At 32.0% G+C, this 22,087-nt stretch overlaps 2 protein-coding genes across 2 annotated transcripts; both read left to right on the forward strand.

Moving 5' to 3' along the window:
* Positions 1-1,099: 1,099 nt before the first annotated feature.
* On the forward strand, positions 1,100-3,584 carry LOC148313986 (B-cell receptor-associated protein 31-like). Its single transcript, XM_088264142.1, has one exon. It carries the CDS (start codon positions 1,274-1,276, stop codon positions 1,919-1,921), a length of 648 nt encoding a protein of 215 aa, XP_088120268.1. The 5' UTR covers positions 1,100-1,273; the 3' UTR covers positions 1,922-3,584.
* A 2,637-nt stretch (positions 3,585-6,221) lies between these two features.
* On the forward strand, positions 6,222-21,315 carry SdhA (succinate dehydrogenase, subunit A (flavoprotein)). The gene is made up of 12 exons (XM_088264248.1): positions 6,222-6,338; positions 6,899-7,166; positions 8,320-8,393; positions 8,867-9,042; positions 10,809-10,961; positions 11,775-11,932; positions 13,467-13,631; positions 15,001-15,200; positions 16,959-17,156; positions 17,912-18,056; positions 19,695-19,930; positions 20,798-21,315. The coding sequence occupies exons 1-12, from the start codon at positions 6,285-6,287 to the stop codon at positions 20,951-20,953; spliced, it is 1,983 nt and encodes a 660-aa protein (XP_088120374.1). The 5' UTR covers positions 6,222-6,284; the 3' UTR covers positions 20,954-21,315.
* Positions 21,316-22,087: the final 772 nt, after the last annotated feature.

A 22,087-nucleotide genomic window follows, 5' to 3' on the forward strand; every position in this document is an offset into this window, starting at 1 on the left:
ACTCAATTTTCTAAGTGGAGTCCGTGGAGTCCGTGGAGTCGATGAGCAAAGCGCAGTTATTCCTAAATCCCATCAGCAACTAAATGTAGATGTAGAATAATAAAAAAGATAAATAGGTTACATAAGCACTGAACCTACTAAATGGAATTGGACACTTCGACAGTCATCTGTTGAACGGTGAAATAAAATATTTTAAAACTTTGTTTTCACATAATTAAATAAAATTTTGCATAGTTAGGATTATTTTTTGACGCGATAGTGGTAAATGCATCGACACGACAAATTTTGCGTTGTCAGGATCCTTTTTTGTCGTGTCAGTAATAAATGCTCCCTTTATATTTTCCTCTTATTATGGTTGACTCGACGATATTACCCATATTTTTTTAAATATTAAACTTAGCAAAATAATTATAAAAAAAATTAAGTTTTTTGTTATAACATGTGTAATAGTATTCCTAGTAGATCTAATACTCGGTGGGAAAATTAGCACTTTAATTTTAATCAACGACTATCAATGGATTTGAATGTATGAATTTCTGTATCCAGCATATTATTTATTTCAATAGTGATGGCGTTAACATTGATATTTCTAGCTGCCAAAATAGCTCTTTCTAAAGATCTTCAATCAATCAATCTATTGATTGATTGATTGAAGCCATTGGTGGCTTTTGTAGTTTTGACAAAAAAATGAAAAACATTTAGAATTAAAAGCTCCAAAAAAATCAATATATGAAAATAATAACTCGAAAATAGCGCCATCGGATCCAAAAATCTGTATTAGGGCCAGACTAACATATTACCAAAAGTTGATGTCATTTGGTCCATCGTATCGAACTTATGCACCATCTATATTGAAATATAAGATAGTGGTGGATAGAGGTAATGGCGTCTCGATCAATCCTGCCGATCGGGGTGATATGAAAGTTTGCCAATGTCCATAACTCTGTACAACGTTCACTGAGATCATTGTGTTACCAGTCTAAAAATATGGATCTTTTATGATGTTAGGTAAGTACCTTTTTTAAAAATTTTAATTCCCTACGTAGATTTTTCATCTTGTCTATAGGTATTGATTAATTTTGAAATAGAAAATAAACAATATAAAAATCACAAGTGACATCTGGAAAAAAAACTACGTGGTTACCGGTCATTGGGTTTATGCGGGTTGTTTTCAAGTTTCGAAACATACACGTACGTTTCATTAATACTTTGATTGTTATTAATAACCATTTATCTGACCAGTGAAAACAAAAATCAAACGTGAGTTCTCAATATGAGTGTTCAATGGACTCTTATAGCCGGTTTTCTTTATTTTGAAATTGCGCTTGTGATATTATTACTCGTACCCGTAATCAGTCCACGAAAATGGCAGAAAATATTCAACTCAGATTTAATTTCGGGTATAAGGAAGTTTTCTGCGATGTACTTCTACGTTTTCCTTATTTTACTTTTTTTATTCCTAATGGATGCCTTCAAGGATATGAGAAAATACTCTCATGACTCTAGTAGCAGTACGGACAATGCCAACCTCGCAGCAGAAATGAAAGTGTCCATAAGATTATTCAGGGCACAGCGGAATTTTTATATAACGTTCTTCTCTATATTTCTCTCCTTCATATTAAGACGCCTCGTGACCATGATTGACATTCAAGCCACTCTCATTGATAAATCAGTAGCTATCATAAGAGAAGCTGAACAAGCTAAGGACTTGGCTTGTCAAACTATTCTGGACCATGAAAATCTGATCGCCGTTGAGAAAATAATGCAGGATGATGTAATCGACGAACTTAACAAGCAAATACATCAACTAATGGATAAATGTATAACATATGAGACAGCACAAAGGATACTAACTCAAAAGTATGAAGAAGCTGTTAACAATTTGAAGCTGGAGAAAGAAAAATGCGCAGATGGTCAGTGATTCCGACAATTTCGTTTTAAGTAATTATTATACAACCATATTATCAAAAATCAATATTTTAAATGATCTCAAAATCCATAACACTAAGCCATAAACATCAGTTCTGTTTAAGAAAAAAATGTAGTGAATTTTCATAATTTCAGTCCTGTTTTATTTTATTTTTAACAAAATATATCATGAACACCTTGAAATATTATAAAACGAAAGCTTATTCCTGTAAAATATGTTTTTGACACTTGTGATCTTTTGTGGTCATCGGATCCCCAACTTTCATAACTATATAATTGGTTAATCAAATGTATATAATCATTGGAATGTATAAAAGTAAGTTTATTTAACAATGTGACTTAATTAGTAAAAAAATAAAACTATATTTTTCTGTACTTTTCTGCACCTTACGTACTTGTACGTACTATGGATTTTATGATATTTTTAAAAATCTATTAAAAGATATTAAATACTCTTCTTTTTTATATATTGCTTTTGCAATTCATATTAATTAAAATGTAACTTATATACATGTATATTAAAATAAATTAATGCAAGTTCAGTACCTCATTTATAATGACATTAACTTTTGATAAACAATGAACATTTTACCTCTATTGCATTTTAGCTACGACTTTTGTTTACATAATTTAAAATATAATATTTATGGACATTTTTTTGTAATTTAATCCTAGTGCGTTGTGTTGTTTTTATTATTATTATTATTTGTATATCCGATTATATCATATTTATAAGTAAAAATTTCATGAATTGATTCGGCAGTCACTTTTTGGTAAAATTTACACATTTTTAATTTAAGTTAATTTAATTTATTTAAAACTTAAATCATTCAATAAATATACAAAAATGTATGCTCTTGCCGTTTTAATTTTTGAAATCAAATGCCATGTTCATCTTAATTGTTATCAACTAAGATATATAAATGTAAGAATACACACCTGTATTTTTAGACAGCTTAATGGATATAAGTATGTAGTATATATTTTATTATTCCGTATAATTTTAATGAGTTAGTGGTTGTCCACTACAGGTGGCCGTTATTTGAATGACAGTTAGTGAAATGTTGAAGGTCATGATTTAAGAAAAAAATTGATATCTCAACAGAGACAAGTTGGAATATGGAAATCTATGCATTTACAGGACTTACAACCTGTTGAGTTATGTGATCACTTTGCCAATCAATGTCATGTTGTAATGCTCAAATTTCTGTATTCCCAATCATCTCTGTTGGATCAAACAATCAAGAATAATATTGAAAAAAATCATTTAAAAAAAGTGGAATCAAATTATGCTTCCGAATGTTAAACTAACTGGTTTATAAAATTATGACTTTTTCTACCGTTCACTATTTATTTTAAAGGATTTATTTTCGACTTGTTTCGCAAATTGCTTTTTGGTATTAATAACTATACTTAGAAAGTTAAAATATAAATATATTTTGCTGTTTATTTATAAGTATTAAAAGTATGATAGTGATGAGCTGGCAATTGCAGACCACTAAGGAATGATTGCCAATTTGTCCACTGAAGGATGTAAAGGGTTAACATTACCTTGTATTGTGTACATGGTTTTGCTGTTTAGGTGTAAAAATAAAACAAATTTGTTCTTGTAAAAAAAAAAAAAAAATTCAGTATTCCAGGATCTAATTGAACACTAGTCAATACAATATATCAGGTTACAGTTTTTCTACTGCATATAATATCTAATAAATTTATGTAACTGTTTGTATGTTTTTAGTACATTGCCTATGTAGGAAATCGTCTGGATAAAGAAATAAATCCCATATCTTAATATCATGTCACATATGATAAGAGCCTGTATACATATGTATTGAGTTTAAAAAGTAAAATTTTATGATCAACGACTTCAGTGTTTCTATTACCCCAAGTGATTTGTGCTATATTTCTATTTTCAATTAATAATTCACTTTTACTTTTTTACCTCATATGTATGCAATAAATGTTTCACACTCAATAACTCTCTTTCATTTACTTAAGCCACAATATTTTTATTTGCCAATTGAAAATAGGGGTGTGATATATATGTAGTATTTAAGAATTATTTATTCCTTTCGCAGGGTCAAAACGACTAGGATTTAGATAAATGTTTTGTAATTTATGTACCTAAAGATGTTTTGAAAAAACATTTTGTGTATTACTGTATTAACTGAATTTTAATAAAAATGTTTATAATTTACAATTGTGATTATTTAATTTTATTGCTATTTTATTACAATTATTGGTAAAATGGTTATCCCTTTTATGATAATATTATAATAATAAAAAAATCATTGGAGGTATGTACTTAAGATGTAATAAATAATAATGATAGCTCCTAATTATCTGTCTTCTGTATGTGGGGGCTATCTATGTGACTCAAAATGCCAATTATAGACTTAATAATTTGAACACACACTGCGCACTCCGTGTCCTCGTAACTTCTGTTGTGCCGGTAGCCGCGCGCAGAGACCTCATGAACACCGTTCACGGAGCTTCTCCATCCATCTCTGTCTCTAGCCCGCGACTCCCAGCCACCATCAATCCCCGCCAATCTCAATGTGGCATTCAGTTGATCCTTGTACCTCCTGTACTGCCCTCCTCGCTTTCGTCTTCCTTCGAGAAACTCACTAAACTAAACAGCTTTGGGCAGTCGCGAGTCATCCATAAGAATGACATGCCCCATCCATCTGAGCTGAGCCCTCGCGATAGGAAACCTACTTAAGATGTAATACGTATTTGAATACTTAGTCAGCCAATACTCCTATATTTTTAACCGCAATTAAATAACTGATAACAATTGTTACGTCCAATATCAAAGACATTTCTACAAAATATATTTATTTATTTATTTATTTATTGAATGGCTAAAGCCTTTAACATAATACATATATACAGTATCTAATATAAAAATACACTAATGAATATACTTATAGAGAAACAAAAAATCTTAAACATAAAGTAATAATAAAATAACAAATAGTAAGCACTGGTAAATGGATAAGCGGACTGGTAATAAGCGTGAGACATCTATAAACCAATTCGTCTGGAATCTCACTTTCCCATTTGCTCCAGTCTATTCCGATTCTTAAAATAGCGAGGCTGGTAAATTTAAGCTTACAAGTAATTTTTAACAATAGGTCAAAAAGTTTAATATTTTATATTTATTTATCAAATTATGTCTTCTTTATAAAGCATAGAATAGGTAACATAATAAAATGAGAATGAATGTCACACAATAAGATCTGATTGGTCTTCAAAAATATCCCACTTGCTCTGAGTTTATCAAAAATTTTCTTAATCTAGAAAATGAAACTGATAAGATTAAAAATAAAGTCTGAAAAATAAATAATTTAAAATATTATTTTTAAATCTACTGTTAGAATATCACAAACTGACATTTATAGAGGTACTACCAAGACTTCATTTAATTAATACTCCATTACACCTATTAATTTTATGACAAGTAATAATGATAAAGAAAATCAAATTTTTCAATTAATTTTATTTCACTGTGGTATCTTTTCCGTTGTGAACATTAATTCCTTTGGGAGTTTTAAATTTACTTTTAAATATTATTATATATTTGGTTAAAAGTAAAATATTTAATGGTTTCTTTATCAAGGAGATATATTAGACCCTATATGTTTGCAATTTATTACTTCATCTAACTCTTTTTCCCACCTCATAGTGTAAAGAGCACTACATTCAAATAATGCAATGTAATTTTAGCTAGTAATTCCATAAAAGCTTGTACTTTGTACTGTGCTTCAATCGCCAACCTGAGGTAATACATTCAATAAATATTATGTGCTTTCAGACCAATATTGGTTGGCACTTTGGCCAACATATCTTGTGTTAAATGTTTCCTTTTAACCATCCACCGCCAACACCGAATTTGAAATATTATTCAAACTTCAATCTCCTTTTTATGATGTTTTTTAATTACCTAACGTCCAAGTGACTCTGAAATTTAGCTACGGCTTATGCAACACCACTTGTCATGTTCCTGCTTAGGTTCCAATTTTATAAATTTATAGACTATTCCTACTTGTGAGTGGGTTTACTCTTTATGTTTAAAGCTACAATTTCATTGTAACTCATGAGTGAAAATTCTAACCAAAAACGTACGCGAAAACTCTGATGCCTATTTTCCTCGGTTTTCGTAATAAAAAATAGTCTAATTTGTATTAGTACCAAAATAGCCTTTAAAACAGAGTGTTATAAAGATCATGATTGCATGTCTGACGTAATGATCATATTTTCTCTTAGGTTGCGTGTAGTCGCCACACTCTACCATTTGTCAATTTTTGAGCGTTAGGGCGCCGTGTTTTTCTTTCAGAAATATCTCCCTTGTCATGAGTTCTTTATTAAAATTACCCACAGTTCTGGCTAAAAATGCTTCCGCATTGGTGAGTTTTTCTAACAGAATATTTGCACCTACCTTTTTAATAAATAAAATTAATAGTGCTACGTTTAATGCATTATTATATAACCGTGAATTTATTACGACTTTCAATATTTTTTTCTAAACAATATGTTGCATATGTTAGATAAATAGTCGACGCAGATATTGATAAATTGATAATGTATTTGCGTTAATATTTCACTTGTTACATTTCATAGAGATGATTTATATTGATTTAATATTTTTTACACTTCAATTATTTTACGAAATAATTTTTTTGGGAGTCCTATACAAAATTCTAACAATAACATTGTGTTTTGTCATTAGGATGTGTGATGTGTGAAGTGGTTATATTAAATATTATATATAATATTATAGTCACTGATAATTTTTACAGATAATTCTTTCATATAATATTACCAAAAAAAGTTCGATACCATTCATAAATAAGGAATGTGTTTTTAATATTTTTAAATTTTAGTGTTAAAAGCTTACATTTTAGCAGTGCTTTAAAAGTTTTAAGAAAATATCCTTGAATTCATAATTATATATATTGACTTCCAGGCCCGGCCACTAAGTGCTTCTAGAAATGTCCACTTGAATTGTGGAGATAATGCTTCTGCATCAGCCAAGGTCAACTCGGGAGCTATATCCAATGCCTACAAAGTGATTGACCACGAGTTCGATGCAGTCGTGGTGGGCGCAGGCGGCTCCGGCTTGCGAGCCGCCTTCGGGCTTGTGCAGACCGGCTTTAAGACGGCACTCATCACCAAACTATTCCCCACACGATCCCACACGGTCGCCGCCCAAGGAGGCATCAATGCTGCACTCGGTGAGTCTATTTTTTTTATCAAAATACATTTGTGATATCATTTTTTGTGTCGGGTTGTGGTACCGTGGTCAGTGTCGCAGACTCTTGAGTCATAGCTTCTCGGTTCGAACCCACTCTACCACAATTTGAAACCTATTTCTAGTAATGAGCCGCTTAGACTCACAGAAATAGTATGAAATTGAAGTATTTTTGTAAATAAAAATACACAAATATTTCTCATTTTACTAAATAATAAAAATAAAAGACTATTTACTGTGTCTTGGTCAATAAGATGACACTATAATCTTTCATCTCTGTATACAGTATATAATTACAAACCTTAACAATATCTATTTATTACTTTAACTTACATTACACCTTAAAACATGTAAATATAATTTTTTATAACATCAATTCTTTTGTAGCTAAAACTAATAATTGTCTTCCGTAATTTTTTTGAGGTTTGCATACATAAAATGTATTCAAAATAAGTTATGACAAAATGTCTACAGTAAATTAGTGATTTTAAAAAAATGGTGGGGAAAGAATGCAGAAAATATGATCAATTTAATATTAACTTTATGTAAGTTACTCCCTCAAAAATTGGCATCCAATGTTTACTTCATATAATAATATCATTTTCTTAAACTTTTCTTTTGCATAGCTACATAATATGAATGCTTTTTTTTTCTAATTACTTTAGTAAATAATATACAATTTCGGGTTAGAATAAATTAAATATTATTTACATTTTTTTTGTTTTTGTTTTATTTTAATAACCTTCTTTATTTATTTTTCTTACCATTCTACAAATAGCCTTAACTTCCTTTTAAATGGTCGTAAAATATTTCTGTAGTGTAAGAAGTATTACGATAAATTGTAAATGTAGACATTGGCCATGTACAAAATGTTCACTCTGTTTTGTTTAATTGGGATTGTCTGTAGTTTTTTTTAATATACTAAACCAGGTATAGTAAAAAAAATTCATTCCATACGAACATTAATAAATATAACCTAATTTTACTACTAAACTGAAAATATTTACATTTTAAATATGGCAACCCCAAATAAATACTAATTGAAAGCATTATATGAATGTGTGTGGCGATCGACAATACATTATAATAATACCATAAAGTTGACTAAACATGTCTATATTTTTTTCTGTTTTTAGGTAATATGGAACCCGACAACTGGTTATGGCATATGTACGACACTGTGAAAGGATCGGATTGGCTCGGAGATCAGGTACAAAGCTTTACCGAGTATTTAGGTTAGGTATAATAATTTAACCACCCTACTCTCGGATTATTTTCCGAGAAACAGGCAGAAAAATATCTGATAATTTTTTGTCATAATAGGCTCATTAAGGATGGGTTTATGCGCTTTTGCAATTTCAAAGGATGCAAACCATTGTAAATAATGTAAAATGCTATTTTTTTGTATTTAATTTTTTACTATCATAAGTTACATGAAAGAATAAGATTTGGAAGTATTTTTTAGTGTGATAATCTTAAAACATGGAATTCAAAGACAGTTGGGACAATAATAGCGAGTTGCTCGCCTAATTTTTTCCCCTCATTCGTCCATTTTTGCATATAGATTAAATATTTTTGACACGGATATTTTTTCTTAACCGCAGAATGGTGCAAAAAAAATGCGCATATCACAAAGTGTAGGGCGGTTAAGACAGTTTATCTAAGAAATTTTTAATATTTTAGGATGCCATTCACTACATGACAAGAGAGGCTCCAATGGCCGTGATTGAGCTGGAAAATTATGGAGTACCTTTCTCCAGAACTAGCGAAGGAAAGATTTATCAAAGAGCCTTCGGTGGACAGTCCCTCAACTTTGGAAAAGGTGGCCAAGCTCACCGATGCTGCGCCGTAGCAGATAGGTAATATTTTATTTGCATCATTTAATAATTCAACTCTAATTTAACTGAATTTAATTTCATCATGAAGCTTGTAAATAAAAATAAATAATAAAAGAGAAAATAATGGCAAATGAGTTTTTTTATAATAAATTTATTAGAAAAAAATCTAAAAATTGTTTGAAACAGTTTTTGTTGCTATTTTTTATGATTTTTTTTTAACATCTTGGTAGTGCTGATCTATAAGTTTTAAAAAGTCAAAGTCATCAGAGATAAAAGATTTGGAGTAAATTAAAGTTATAAACGTCCCTATTGAATCATAGCCGTGAAATCTCTTCGAAATAATCTCTTTTTTTTCCTTTTTTTCTTTAGAAATTATGTTCTTCAATAATAAATTAATGGTAGCATAGTAAAATGTGTTGCATGGTACTATTTCATAATTGACACACACCGACTATCATAACAAATGTTCATAGTATGTATTCAAGAAATTATAATGACATATAAAATATAGAAAAGTTTATTATTATATTTTTTAAAGTCTCCTTCCTCTGCACTACCAGTTGCCCTTCTAGAAGTGTCAATATACTCAACTAACCTTTTATTTATTTATGTAATATTTTTATCTTTGTAAAATATTATTTGTTATTTTCTTACTACCATAATATCAACACTCTGGCAAATGTCATGATCAAAACACGATCATGATCTTTATTTATTTATTTAAAAACTTATTTTTTATTAACAACCATTTATCTTCGAATTAAATCATCTTTGATCATTTTTATTTTCATGATTTTCTATGTTAAGTAAAATCAGTAAAAACAAGATTTAAATCTCACCACCCCTTTAGTAACAGTAAGAGCACCAAGAATGGAAGAGTAGTGGAGAGAGATTACTTAAAAAATATATGAATAATAATAATCACAATTAAGAAATCTACTATTTGGGGGTTAATAATGATAATAAATAATAAACTGATAAAAATAATAGATAATTTTGAAAATAGCTATTTTTATTACTTTTTTGTTTGTCATCAATAATTGATGAAAGATAATGTAATTAAAAAAAATATTCAAATATATATTCATCATCATATCATGTTTATATGAATAACGATCTTCGCATTTATGCACATATTTCTTATACATATATATATATATATATATATATATATTTTGTCCGCCTCCGTAGTGTAATGGTCAGCACGCTCGGCTACCGTTCTGGAGGTCCCGGGCTCGATTCCCAGAGGGGGTCAAATAAATATGTGATTTTTTCACTCTAATATTTATTCTATATTACCCTGGACTGGTACCTGAAGCGGAGGGCTGATCACCTTTCCTTCATGTGTAAACAATAACACTGCGTTTATATGAAGTAGTGCCCTATGCACCATTGGGGTGCGGATAAGGGTTTTATTATTATTATATAAATATATATATATATATATATATATATATATATATATATATATATATATATATATATATATATATATATATATATATATACATATATATATATATATATATATATATATATATATATATATATATATATATATATGTTAGAAACAATGGCATTATGATTATATGTTCCATGAGTGTATACATTTTTATCTATATTTTATACATATTATGTTTTTATATATTTTCCAAAAAATCTATTTTTATCAAATGAAAATTGATGTATAACTTTAAAATTTATTTAAAAAAATATTGGTTTTTTAACAAAAACCAATATTTTTTTTCATAGCTGAATTGAATTGAAGATACTATGATACTTTTCAGAACGGGTCACTCCATGTTACACACTCTGTATGGCCAGTCTCTTCGATACAACTGTAACTGCTTCATTGAATACTTTGCTCTTGATCTCATCATGGAAAATGGACAGTGCAAGGGAGTTATCGCCATTTGCCTGGAAGATGGAAGCCTCCACAGGTATGTTTTGCATTCTCATTTTTTTTGTACCATAAAGATATTCAGATCTATTTTAATACCATACATAATCCGAATTTGATTAAACCAGGTTCGCTATAAATAAATAGTTGGGTTTGTTTACGAATGAGACAGGTGTACCTGAAAATAATTCTGAATTTTGTGACTTATATGAACATTTAAAGAATACATTTGTGCCAACAAATACCACATTATTTATTTTTTCTGTGGTTAAGTTGGGAAAATACTAATGTTGAAAGAACGTTTATGGTGAGTAAAATAAATTGAAATTTATCTTTAGTATAAAAAAGAATTTAAAAAATGTATAAAAAAACCTTAATTTATTTTGGCAATTACATAAATTTATGGTAGATTTTACACATTTTTAAATGATGCACCATAAAATGATTTAACAATTATCTATTTACAACATCAATTTTGAACCCTTATCCGCATCCCAATGGTGCATAGGGCACTGCATCATATAAACGCAGTGTTATCTTGATCGTTAACACACGAAGGAAAGGTAATAAGCCCTCCGCTTCAGGTACCAGTCCAGGGTAATATTGAATAAATATTAGAGTGATAAAATCACTTTTATTTATTAGACCCCCCTCTGGGAATCGAACCCAGGACCTCCAGAACGGTAGCCGAGCGCGCTGACCATTACACTACGGAGGCGGACAACATCAATTTGCATTGGTATAAAGATTATTTAGTGCTAATTACAAAGTAAATTTGGTTAAGAACTACAGATATTTTAATCCATTAAATAAATGGTAATATCTTTAACCTTCTTATGGCTGTATGTCTCAGGTTCCAAGCAAAGAACACAGTTCTCGCTACCGGGGGAGCAGGAAGAGCTTACTTCTCGTGTACGTCAGCTCACACCTGCACGGGAGATGGTTCTGCCATGATCAGCCGAGCCGGCCTGCAAAATCAGGATATGGAGTTTGTTCAATTCCATCCCACTGGTAAATAATTTCCTTTTTTTAAAACCAAGTTGTTGACACTAAAATTATTGTATGTATATAAATAAAACAACAATTCATTGAGGTTATGTTGTAATTTTGAGAATATCGAAAGTAAGTTTTTGAAAAGGAATCTTGAATTCATTGAAAACACAATTCATCCATTCAAAGAGACCGTTATAGAGAGTTTGTAAGAGATTGAGACTATTTTTAAAAATAAAAATATTACGTAAACAGATGACTCATAGTGATTTTTTGTTGAATGTGGAATAGTTGCCAACTTACATTGGAATTGGCGCATATCTTATGCCTTTATTAATATTTATGTAGTTATTTCATACCTGAACATTTTTTCATCATACATATCGCTCACTCCTTTCAAGAACGTCATAAATCAAAAATTGTCAATTTTCAATTGTGCATGTTTTCGGAATGCCCAGAAAATATACTATATCCCAGCAAAAGAGGCATATTTTTAACTTAATATTTACCCTCTACAGGCCAGAAAGTGTTGTTTTTGCATTTTGAAAAAAAAGTATTGTTTAATTATTTTTTCAAATACATTTGATATTTTTCAAATGGAGAAAAAACCTTCAGATTTTACCTAAAAAGATCTGTTGCACAGTTAAAAGTTCAGTAAGTGGCTTGATATTTATTTTTAATACATTGTGTTATATTTTAAAACATTAAAAACGTTCTCCTGAAAAATCAAGTTTTTTGATTTATGACGTTCTTGAAAGGAGTGAGCGATATGTCTCTTGCGATGTTTCAAATATTTGCATTTTAAATTTTTTTTATTTTTAGATACTTATCTGTGTACAGTTGATCAATACCACTATTACTACCATCACGCCGTTTCTCCGCAGGGGTAGGCAGAGAGGATGGAACGCCATACTCTTCTGTCCTGACATACACTCCTAGCTTTCTTCACATCCATACATCTACTCATACATGTCCTTCGATTACGGAGACTTTTGACACCACCAGATTTTAGGTTCTGATTGATTTGATCGTGCCAAGTCTTTTTCGGCAGTCCTCGTTCTGTTCTCCCGCTCACATAGGCCATATATTCTTTCTTAGCCATTCTCTCGTTATCCATTCGCTCTACATGTCCATACCACCTTAAATCAATCAATCAATAAATCAGCACTATGATAATAATAATATTTGGATTATTTATCCATAGTGTAGTGGTTAGCGCACTAGGCTACCATGCTGGAGGTCCCGGGTTCGATTCCCGAGAGGGTCAAAATAAATATTAGTGATTTTTCAGTCTAATATTTATTTAATATGACCCTGGACTGGTACCTGAAGCGGAAGGCTGATCACCTTTCCTTCGCGTATTTAATGATCAAGATAACACTGCTTCTATACGATAGAGTGCCCTATGCACCATTGGGGTGCGGATAAGGGTTAGAAGAAGAAGAAGAATATTTATATATCGCCATTTTTACAAAATATTGTCTAAAAGGTGGCTTGGATTTTTCGTATGTACTAGATCTTATGCGAATTATTTTACCGTCACTTGTAATTTCAGGAATCTACGGAGCTGGCTGCCTCATCACCGAAGGGTGCCGCGGAGAAGGTGGATACTTGGTGAACGCCGAGGGAGAGAGATTCATGGAGCGCTACGCTCCCGTCGCCAAGGATCTGGCATCCAGAGATGTCGTTTCGCGAGCAATGACCGTAGAAATCAAAGAAGGTAACATTTTCTAAAACTTGATAAAATGTCATTGTTGCATTGTAAAAGCAAAGTAAAAATACAATCCACCATTGAATGTCCTATATTTATGTGGTATCTATTCATTATTGGGGATCTCACTAAACTACAACTTAACCATGCTGCATTTTGAATTTTGATTCTTGGATTATTGCTACACACGGACCCTATTTAGATTTTTATTTGCCAGATAAATAAAGGTAGTTTATCTTTTACATATAATGATTTTAAAAAATAGAATATAAATGAGATATTTTTAAATCTCCCAATAAAAATCTCAATGGTGACAGTGTGAAGTACCAATTCAAAGTACGAAAATTAAACTACAGCTTGGTTTAGTTGTACATAAACAAAAAAATAAAACCACATAAAAATCTTAAATCAAGGAAAACTTTGAATCGTATCTTTGTTTAAAAAATTATTGTGAATGATAGTGAATTTTTAATTTAAGTTTTACTTAGTAAATACCACTATTTCCGCATCATTTTCAAACACCGTAAGAAATAGTGGTATTTACTATGTAAAACTTAAATTAAAAATTGATAGATTTTACCACAATGCGACTGCCAAATCAATTAATGAAAGTGGATGGATGCCTGAAAAATGCTATATGAAAAAATACTGAGATGAAAATCGGCAGCAAAATCCAGATTTACAAAACTTGTGTCCGACCCATCTGACGTATGAAATCGAAAGTAGAGCGGACACCGTTGGCACAAAAAACGCGCTTCGAGTGTCTGAAATGAAGACTCTAAGAAGCATATCAGGCAAGAGTCTTCGAAATAGAATAAGAAACGCCAGGATCAGGGAAATATACGATATCGAAGATGTTGTTAGGTGGGGAAGGCAACGAAGGAGACAATGGTATGTGAGGAGAATGGAACCATCCAGACTCCCCAACATCGCACTGTACGGCCAACCCCATGGTAGACGACTCCCGGGCAGACCACCAAAGAGATGGGTCGATAGCTGGGAATCGACATCGCAGGAGGCTAATCCCTCTTAAAAACAGGCCACAAGGCCTACACCAAGAAGAAGAAGAAGAAAAAAATTACAGTTAATATTATGCATATTTGTAGTATTATTAAGACTATGTGACTGCCTTTAATTTTATTTATTTATACATTATTGAACTCACAATCTGATTACAAACTCTAAACAAAGTTCCTATATTTATCGTTCACCAAGATTTGTTGACAATGAATATGGGAATTTTGTTCATCTCGACGTTGTCAGCACTGAGATCACATTGCAAATAACTCTCTTAAAAACAGGCCACAAAGCCTACAAAAGATGAAGAAGAAGATAGTGAATTATTTATTAGAATGATGAATAATGTGTCTGGTCCCAGGTCGCGGGTGCGGGCCCCAGAAGGACCACGTGTTCCTGCAGCTCCACCACCTCCCCGCTGAGCAGCTGCACGCGCGCCTGCCCGGCATCTCCGAGACGGCCATGATCTTCGCTGGCGTGGACGTCACCCGGGATCCCATCCCCGTGCTGCCCACCGTGCACTACAACATGGGAGGGATACCCACCAACTACAAGGGACAGGTCGGTCCGCTATCCACCAATTATTTATTCTGTTACATACAGTGTTGCCATATGCCAAACCAAAAAATCTGACTAGAAATCTGTATAGAATCAATATCCCAAAATATAAAATTTATTTTTGTACACATTTTCACTAATTTTAGAAATCAAATCCTTTTCATTTTTAGTTTGTAGCATGGATCATTGTAGTTGTTTTGATGGTAATAATCCTTCCGACGTTCCAGTACTTATTATCAAATGTTAATCATGCTCGAATCTATACATATTTTCGTTCTTCTGTTTTATCAAATACTATGTCCAATTCCAAAAAACTGTATAAAACTAAAAGTACTTCTTAAGAGTAAAATCTGTCATCTGTAACGGCAGCCTAAAATCTGTATCAATACAGATAAATCTGTATATATGGCAACACTGGTTACATCTTCCCCATACAGACGAAACTTACTAAGAATACAAATCCTTCATTATATCTTCCTACATTTCTAAAATTTAAAAACAAATTTATGAGGCGAATGTTATTGGGAAAAGAAGCAGAGGAAGACCGAGAAAAACATGGCACGATCAGGTATGCCAAATACTTGAAAGTGGTCAGGTTAGGTGTCGTAACAATCGGCGGGTATGTATGAGGAGATGCATGAACGTGGAAGAGGCGAAGAATGTTTGCAAGGACAGAGTGGTGTGATGCTCTATTCTCTCTGCCTACCCCTGCGGCAAGCGGCGTGATGGTTAGTTATTTAGTTGTTATAAATAAAACACCGGCTTTTTGGCTTTCACAGAAACAGATTGATGGCTAATTTAATAAGTGATTAAATCTATAGAGCTTGTGTTTTTATTTATATACAATTCATCCGTAGTGTATGCACAGTAGCTGAACCTTCTAACCTTTATACTATCTATTAAAAAAGATAAAAGTACAATAGTTTTTTTTACATGTTTTATCATTCATTTATGTACATATTATTATAATTGTATGATAAGGCGAGGTAATTTGGTACATTAACCCTTTCAATGCCGGAAGGTATTAATATGGCCGTACCCAGCAGGCTGTGATTTTTTCAACTTAAATGTGAAACCTTTTAGAAAGATGACTGTAACTTTGATAATATTGGTAAATTTAGTATTTTTTGATCTTCTAATAGATGTCTCTATATATTCTAATTTAAAAAAAAATCAAATAGATGAGATATTGGCTTGCGAAAAGCTCAAACGATAGTGCACCGAACTGGTTAAAGTAATATTATTTTCTATTTGTACATTTCCAAAATGCATGCACTCTCTAGTAGGGTAACTAAATAACCGAGAATACCTTTTCTAAGAACATTACCCCCAAAAATACGAATGGCCAACTCTATTATATCTGAAAATCTCTTACATACTGTTCAAGAGATGTGTTTTTCTTATAGTTTTTCACAAATGTTGTATTAACTTAAATTAAATTAAATCTTTTCATTAATTGATTCGTCAGTCACTTTGTGGTAAAATCTATCCATTTTTAATAAAGGTTTTACTTAGTAAATACCACTATTTCTTAAAATCTACGGTGTTTGAAAATGATGCAGAATGCATTGAAACACGTTTCACAGTAGATTTTAAGAAATAATAGTATTTACTAAGTGAAACATTAATTAAAAATAAATTAAATCTCTTAGTAACAGATTAGTAGAGTAGCACACAGATATCGGCATGTCGCTGTATCATTTTAGTATAACGTAACTGGTAGACAGAGCGATAACAGATAGTCTGTCTCCCCCTTGCCAGGTGGTGAATCACCAGAACGGGCAGGACAAGGTGGTGCCGGGGCTGTACGCGTGCGGAGAGGCGGCGTGCACGTCGGTGCACGGAGCCAACCGTCTCGGGGCCAACTCCCTGCTGGACCTCGTGGTGTTTGGCCGAGCCTGCGCCCTCACCATCGCTGAAGAGAACAAGCCAGGCGACAAAGTGGCACCAATTCAACAGGTTACTTTTGCATTCCTTTATACTTTATAATCATACGAAGCAGTTTTGTGTTGGCACTTCTCGTAAATTTCTTTGAATCACATAGCAGCGTCCATCTGGGCTCCTGGCACAATAGCCCTGAAAAATGTTGTCAGCGACATATATACAGTCATATTCCTTAGGTTATTCCATGTTTTATTTCCTCCTACGACCTTATTAGTGTATTCACTATATACATATTGATGTTTTCTTGAATTAAGGTATCTGAGAAATCTATTTTCAGGTTTAGCTATACCTTCATTTTTATTTTTTATTTATAAAATTAACTTTTTTTTAAAGACGGATAAAGTAACAGTCTATGTTAAAAATCCTCTGCAATGGATTCTTATTTTTATTTATTGATATGAAATCTATGCATTTTATTGATAGCCTATAGTTTATTCACAGTCAATGCACATATCAATAATATTAAAATGAATGGCGTACATATTTGATGTTTTAAATAAACATTGTTACATCATATTGACCATCCTTGATTCCTTTGTCTGTATGTAATTACCTATCAATACAAAAAAATGAGATTTCTATCTTGTATAGGAATTTCAAGTAAGTAAATACAGTAAAATCTCTATCGTTAAAGGGACCTATTGAAATAATTTTAAAACAATCAAAGCAAAATCTATCAATTGATTAATTATAATTAAAGAGCACTTTCAAATAATGGTTGATTTAGTGTGGGAAATGTTGTAGAAAGATAACATAGTGCCTTTGAACAGGATGCTGGTGAAGAGAGTGTGGCCAACTTGGACAAGACGAGGTACTCCCAGGGCTCCATCAGCACAGCAGACCTGAGGCTGAAGATGCAGAAGACTATGCAAGAACACGCCGCCGTCTTCAGAGATGCCCCCACAATGGAAGAAGGTGCCTATGAATGCTTTTGATTATATATTTGTATTTGTGTTATCACACCACAAAACGTTTTATACAACGTGTCTGGTACATTGATGTAAAGTTGAAAGAGGTTAGGTTAGGTATGTATTAGGGACTATGTATTAGAAATCTTGAGGACTATATACTTTTATGAATAGTGCTACTATTTCAGAGATGATAACAACGTAAATAACCGCTTTTATCCTTTTTAAGTTTTTTTGTAATAGATTACATTTTTTTAGGAAATATGTATGCTTTTAATACTACACTATTTCTATTCTTCAAATGATGGCAATCTAAAGATGTTTTACGTACCCAAATTGGAATGTATGGTAGGCCGTGGTATACTTTTTAAATATGTATACAGTAACTTCCCTTTTGCGGTGGAAGATCTTGTCCTAATTGATAAATATTTTTACTGGAGTAATCGAATCAATACTGGAATACTAATTGTAAGATTAATCCTGACATTAATAACAGATGAATCCCTTAAAAAAATATCAATTAAACAATGATGCGTTTCCACTGCGTAAACAAATATCACTCTGCAATTGCTCTTAATAAATATTTTTACGCAATTTGTTCAACATCAAATATTACTGCAGAGTGAAATAAATACTCCAATGGAGATGTACAGACCGCTACGTGTTTCCAATGTAGTGAATATCCAGCTATTCTGCTACTTCTTCATGAGCCCTCTGACCTCCACTGTTAGAAATAGGCCTCTTCCCCTTCTGTCCATTTCCTCCAGTTTGTTGTTGCTTGCAGCCAGTTTTTACCCCCCACAGTAACTATGTCGTCGGACCATCTCTTTAAGGGTCAAATCAAGTACAGTGGAACCTCTCTCTATTGTTTTTAAAGGGGCCTATCAAAATAAACTATGAATGCAGAAAAACAATAAATGCGGGAAAACAATGAATGTGGGATTAAGAGGTCAATACATAAGGAGATACGATCGAGTAATGATACCGTCCTCCCAATCTGCATTACCATTGGTAGATTAACCCTTTGCACTCAATACTTTTTTTTGTATGACATACTAGTAACTCGAGTGTAATTTTTTTGCAAATTTGCACAAAAATAGTAGATTTTAGAAAAAAATACAAAAAAAACGGAAATGCAAATTGTTTTATTTTATTTCCATAAGTCAACAGTATATTTTCAGCTTTGCATATAATTTTTTTTTGTTGCATAAGTTATTAAATGTGCATAGTAGAAATTTTTTAATCTTTCAAATAGTGTGCATGCTTCTGAAAATGAAGGTACAGGCAGAGGCTCCTTTTCATCAATATCGACCTCTTCTGTTGTATCCGTCAACCTTGTGTCACATAAACATTTGATAGTTTCTATCGCGCGCGTCAAATGTAACAAAATTGAATGAAGCAAAAAGAATGTAAAAAAAAACACAAAAAAAATATCAAATATGCAGCGTAATTCAAACGATGAATGCGATAAAATGATGATAGAGAAACGATCAATGCGATCTATTTTTGTATGAAATGAATCCAGGGTAGAAGAAATAAACGATACATACCGAAAAACGATTATTCGAGGAACGATTGATAGAGGTTTCACTGTAAAATGAACCTGAATATCCAGCCATTGGCTAATCCTAATTTGAACTTGCAGGTTGCAAGAAGATGAAGTCAGTGTACTCGGACATCCACAATGTAAAGGTGACAGACACCTCGCTGATCTGGAACTCGGACCTGATAGAGACCTTGGAGCTGCAGAACTTGCTGATCTGCGCCCGCCAGATCATCGAGGGAGCCTGCGTCAGGAAGGAGAGTCGCGGTGCGCACGCGCGAGATGACTTCAAACTCCGCTCTGACGAGTTTGACTACACCAAACCTCTAGAGGGACAGGTACTAAAGCTTTAATATTACAATAAACTAGACGTAGATAAGATCCCATCATCCAGAAGATCCGCGATTAATGAAATGTATCGAATGGTGGATCTTTCGTTAGACGAGGAAGATTGGTGAAAAAGAAATATTTTTCTAATTTCTTTTATAAAAATATTTTATATTATTTATATCCCTTCAATTTTAAAGTACCGAGCTCTCACATTAAAATTATTAATATTAATCAATGACAGTTCATAATTTTTATTAAAATTATGAATCGTCTTTGAAAATTTTGGCGCATATTTTTTTTTAGATGGGAATTGCATTAATTATTTATTTACCTTGTGTACAAAGTTTATAGATCATTAAGTGGATTTTTGTTTCTTCTAACTAAATAAAGATGTTTTATTTAAATTGTATTAAATCAGTGCATCGGTTTACCATATGCAATGGTCAGCACGCTCGGCTACCGTATGGGAGGTCCCGGGTTCGATTCCCAGGGGGAGTCAGATAAATACAGGTGATTTTTTCGCACCAATATTTATTCAATATTACCCTGGCTGGTACCTGAAGCGGAGAGCTGATCGCCTTTCCTTCATGTGTTAACGATCAAGATAACACTGCGTTTATATGATGCAGCGCCCTGTGCACCATTGGGTGCGAATGAGGGTTTGAAGAAGAACATTTATTCAATATTACCCTGGACTGGTATCCGAAGCAGAGGGCTGATCACCTTTCCTTCGTGTGTTAACGACTAAGATAACGCTGCGTTTATATGATGCAGTGCCCTATGCACCATCGGGTGCGGATAAGGGTTTGAAGAATGAAGTTTACCATGGTCCTTTATTTTCCCTCCATGAATATGTCTTGTTGATTTTTTTCCAGACTAAAGTTCCCTTCGAAAAACACTGGAGGAAGCACACTGTATCAAATGTGGAGATCCAAACAGGAGACGTGACCCTCTCCTACAGACCTGTTATAGACGAAACTCTCGATCAGAACGAATGCAAGACGGTTCCGCCAATCATCCGATCTTATTAATTTATCTGCATATGTAAAGTACTCTAATACCATCACAATTCTCATACAATGGTTGCTACATATTTACCTTTGAAAGAGTTCCTTTGTATATTGAAATACGGCAAAATACATATTCATGCTGAGAAGTGTGCGGGTATCGCTGTTAATAAACCAATTTATTTATTTAGCTTGGATTGATTACGATTAATTTATTGCTACAAATGTGATTTAATGTTAAATAATAATATACTTCATATTATCTACATTTATTCACTTTAATCTTTCAATACATCTCATTGCATTAATTCAGGAACTTGATACGAAGAAAAAACGCATTTAGTATCTGAACGACCATAAAATTACAATAAAAAAATATAATAAAACAATAAGTTCCGAATTCGAAGATAGATTTCATTTTCTAAATAAGTTTTAAGTTCCTAATCTAATACATATAGAGTTTCACAAAATAAACATCTTCTCAATCAGTATCTTATTTTACGTATTGTATAATCTCATAATTAATGCGATTTTTTTTTACTCCTAATTTTTTACAAATATGCGATTTTGTGCCATTATTGTTATAACAGTTTTTCAAGTACGTTAATTTCTTAGTATCAGTGTAATTTTTTTAAAGTTTTTAAGTATACCATCCAACACAGCTTGAAAATTTTCAATGAGAAATTTGAAAGTTAAAACGAAGATGGGATAAAGTAATCATTTTTGAAAGTTTGGTTTTCATTAAAATCAAATTAAATTAAATAATTTAAAAACTGCATTACTTATGGGATAGCCCAATAAATGTTTTCACATACTTGAATGCACAAATCATATTTATTATTTTGAATAAATTGCAGAAGAAAGTATTGAATGATCGGCTTTGATATATTATTTGACTTGTAAGTGAAAATAAGAAAGCATAAAAAGTGATCCATCTCAAATAGATCCAACAGTGGTGTATTCTACACTAGTTTAACAAATACATTTTTTATAATGTAATCTATTGTTTTTATCAGGTACTTTATATATTTATATGATTACACAGTATGTATTTAATCAATAAATTTTGCAAAGGAATTTAATTATGTTTGGGTAATTTGTATACCAGTAAAAGTATTTTTTTATAGTTATATTATTTGTTTTAGTACATGAAATTAT

Source organism: Brachycentrus maculatus, unplaced genomic scaffold (genome assembly GCF_059751285.1).
Source record: "Brachycentrus maculatus isolate JH-2025_06_01 unplaced genomic scaffold, ASM5975128v1 h1tg000003l, whole genome shotgun sequence".
NCBI lineage: Eukaryota > Metazoa > Arthropoda > Insecta > Trichoptera > Brachycentridae > Brachycentrus > Brachycentrus maculatus.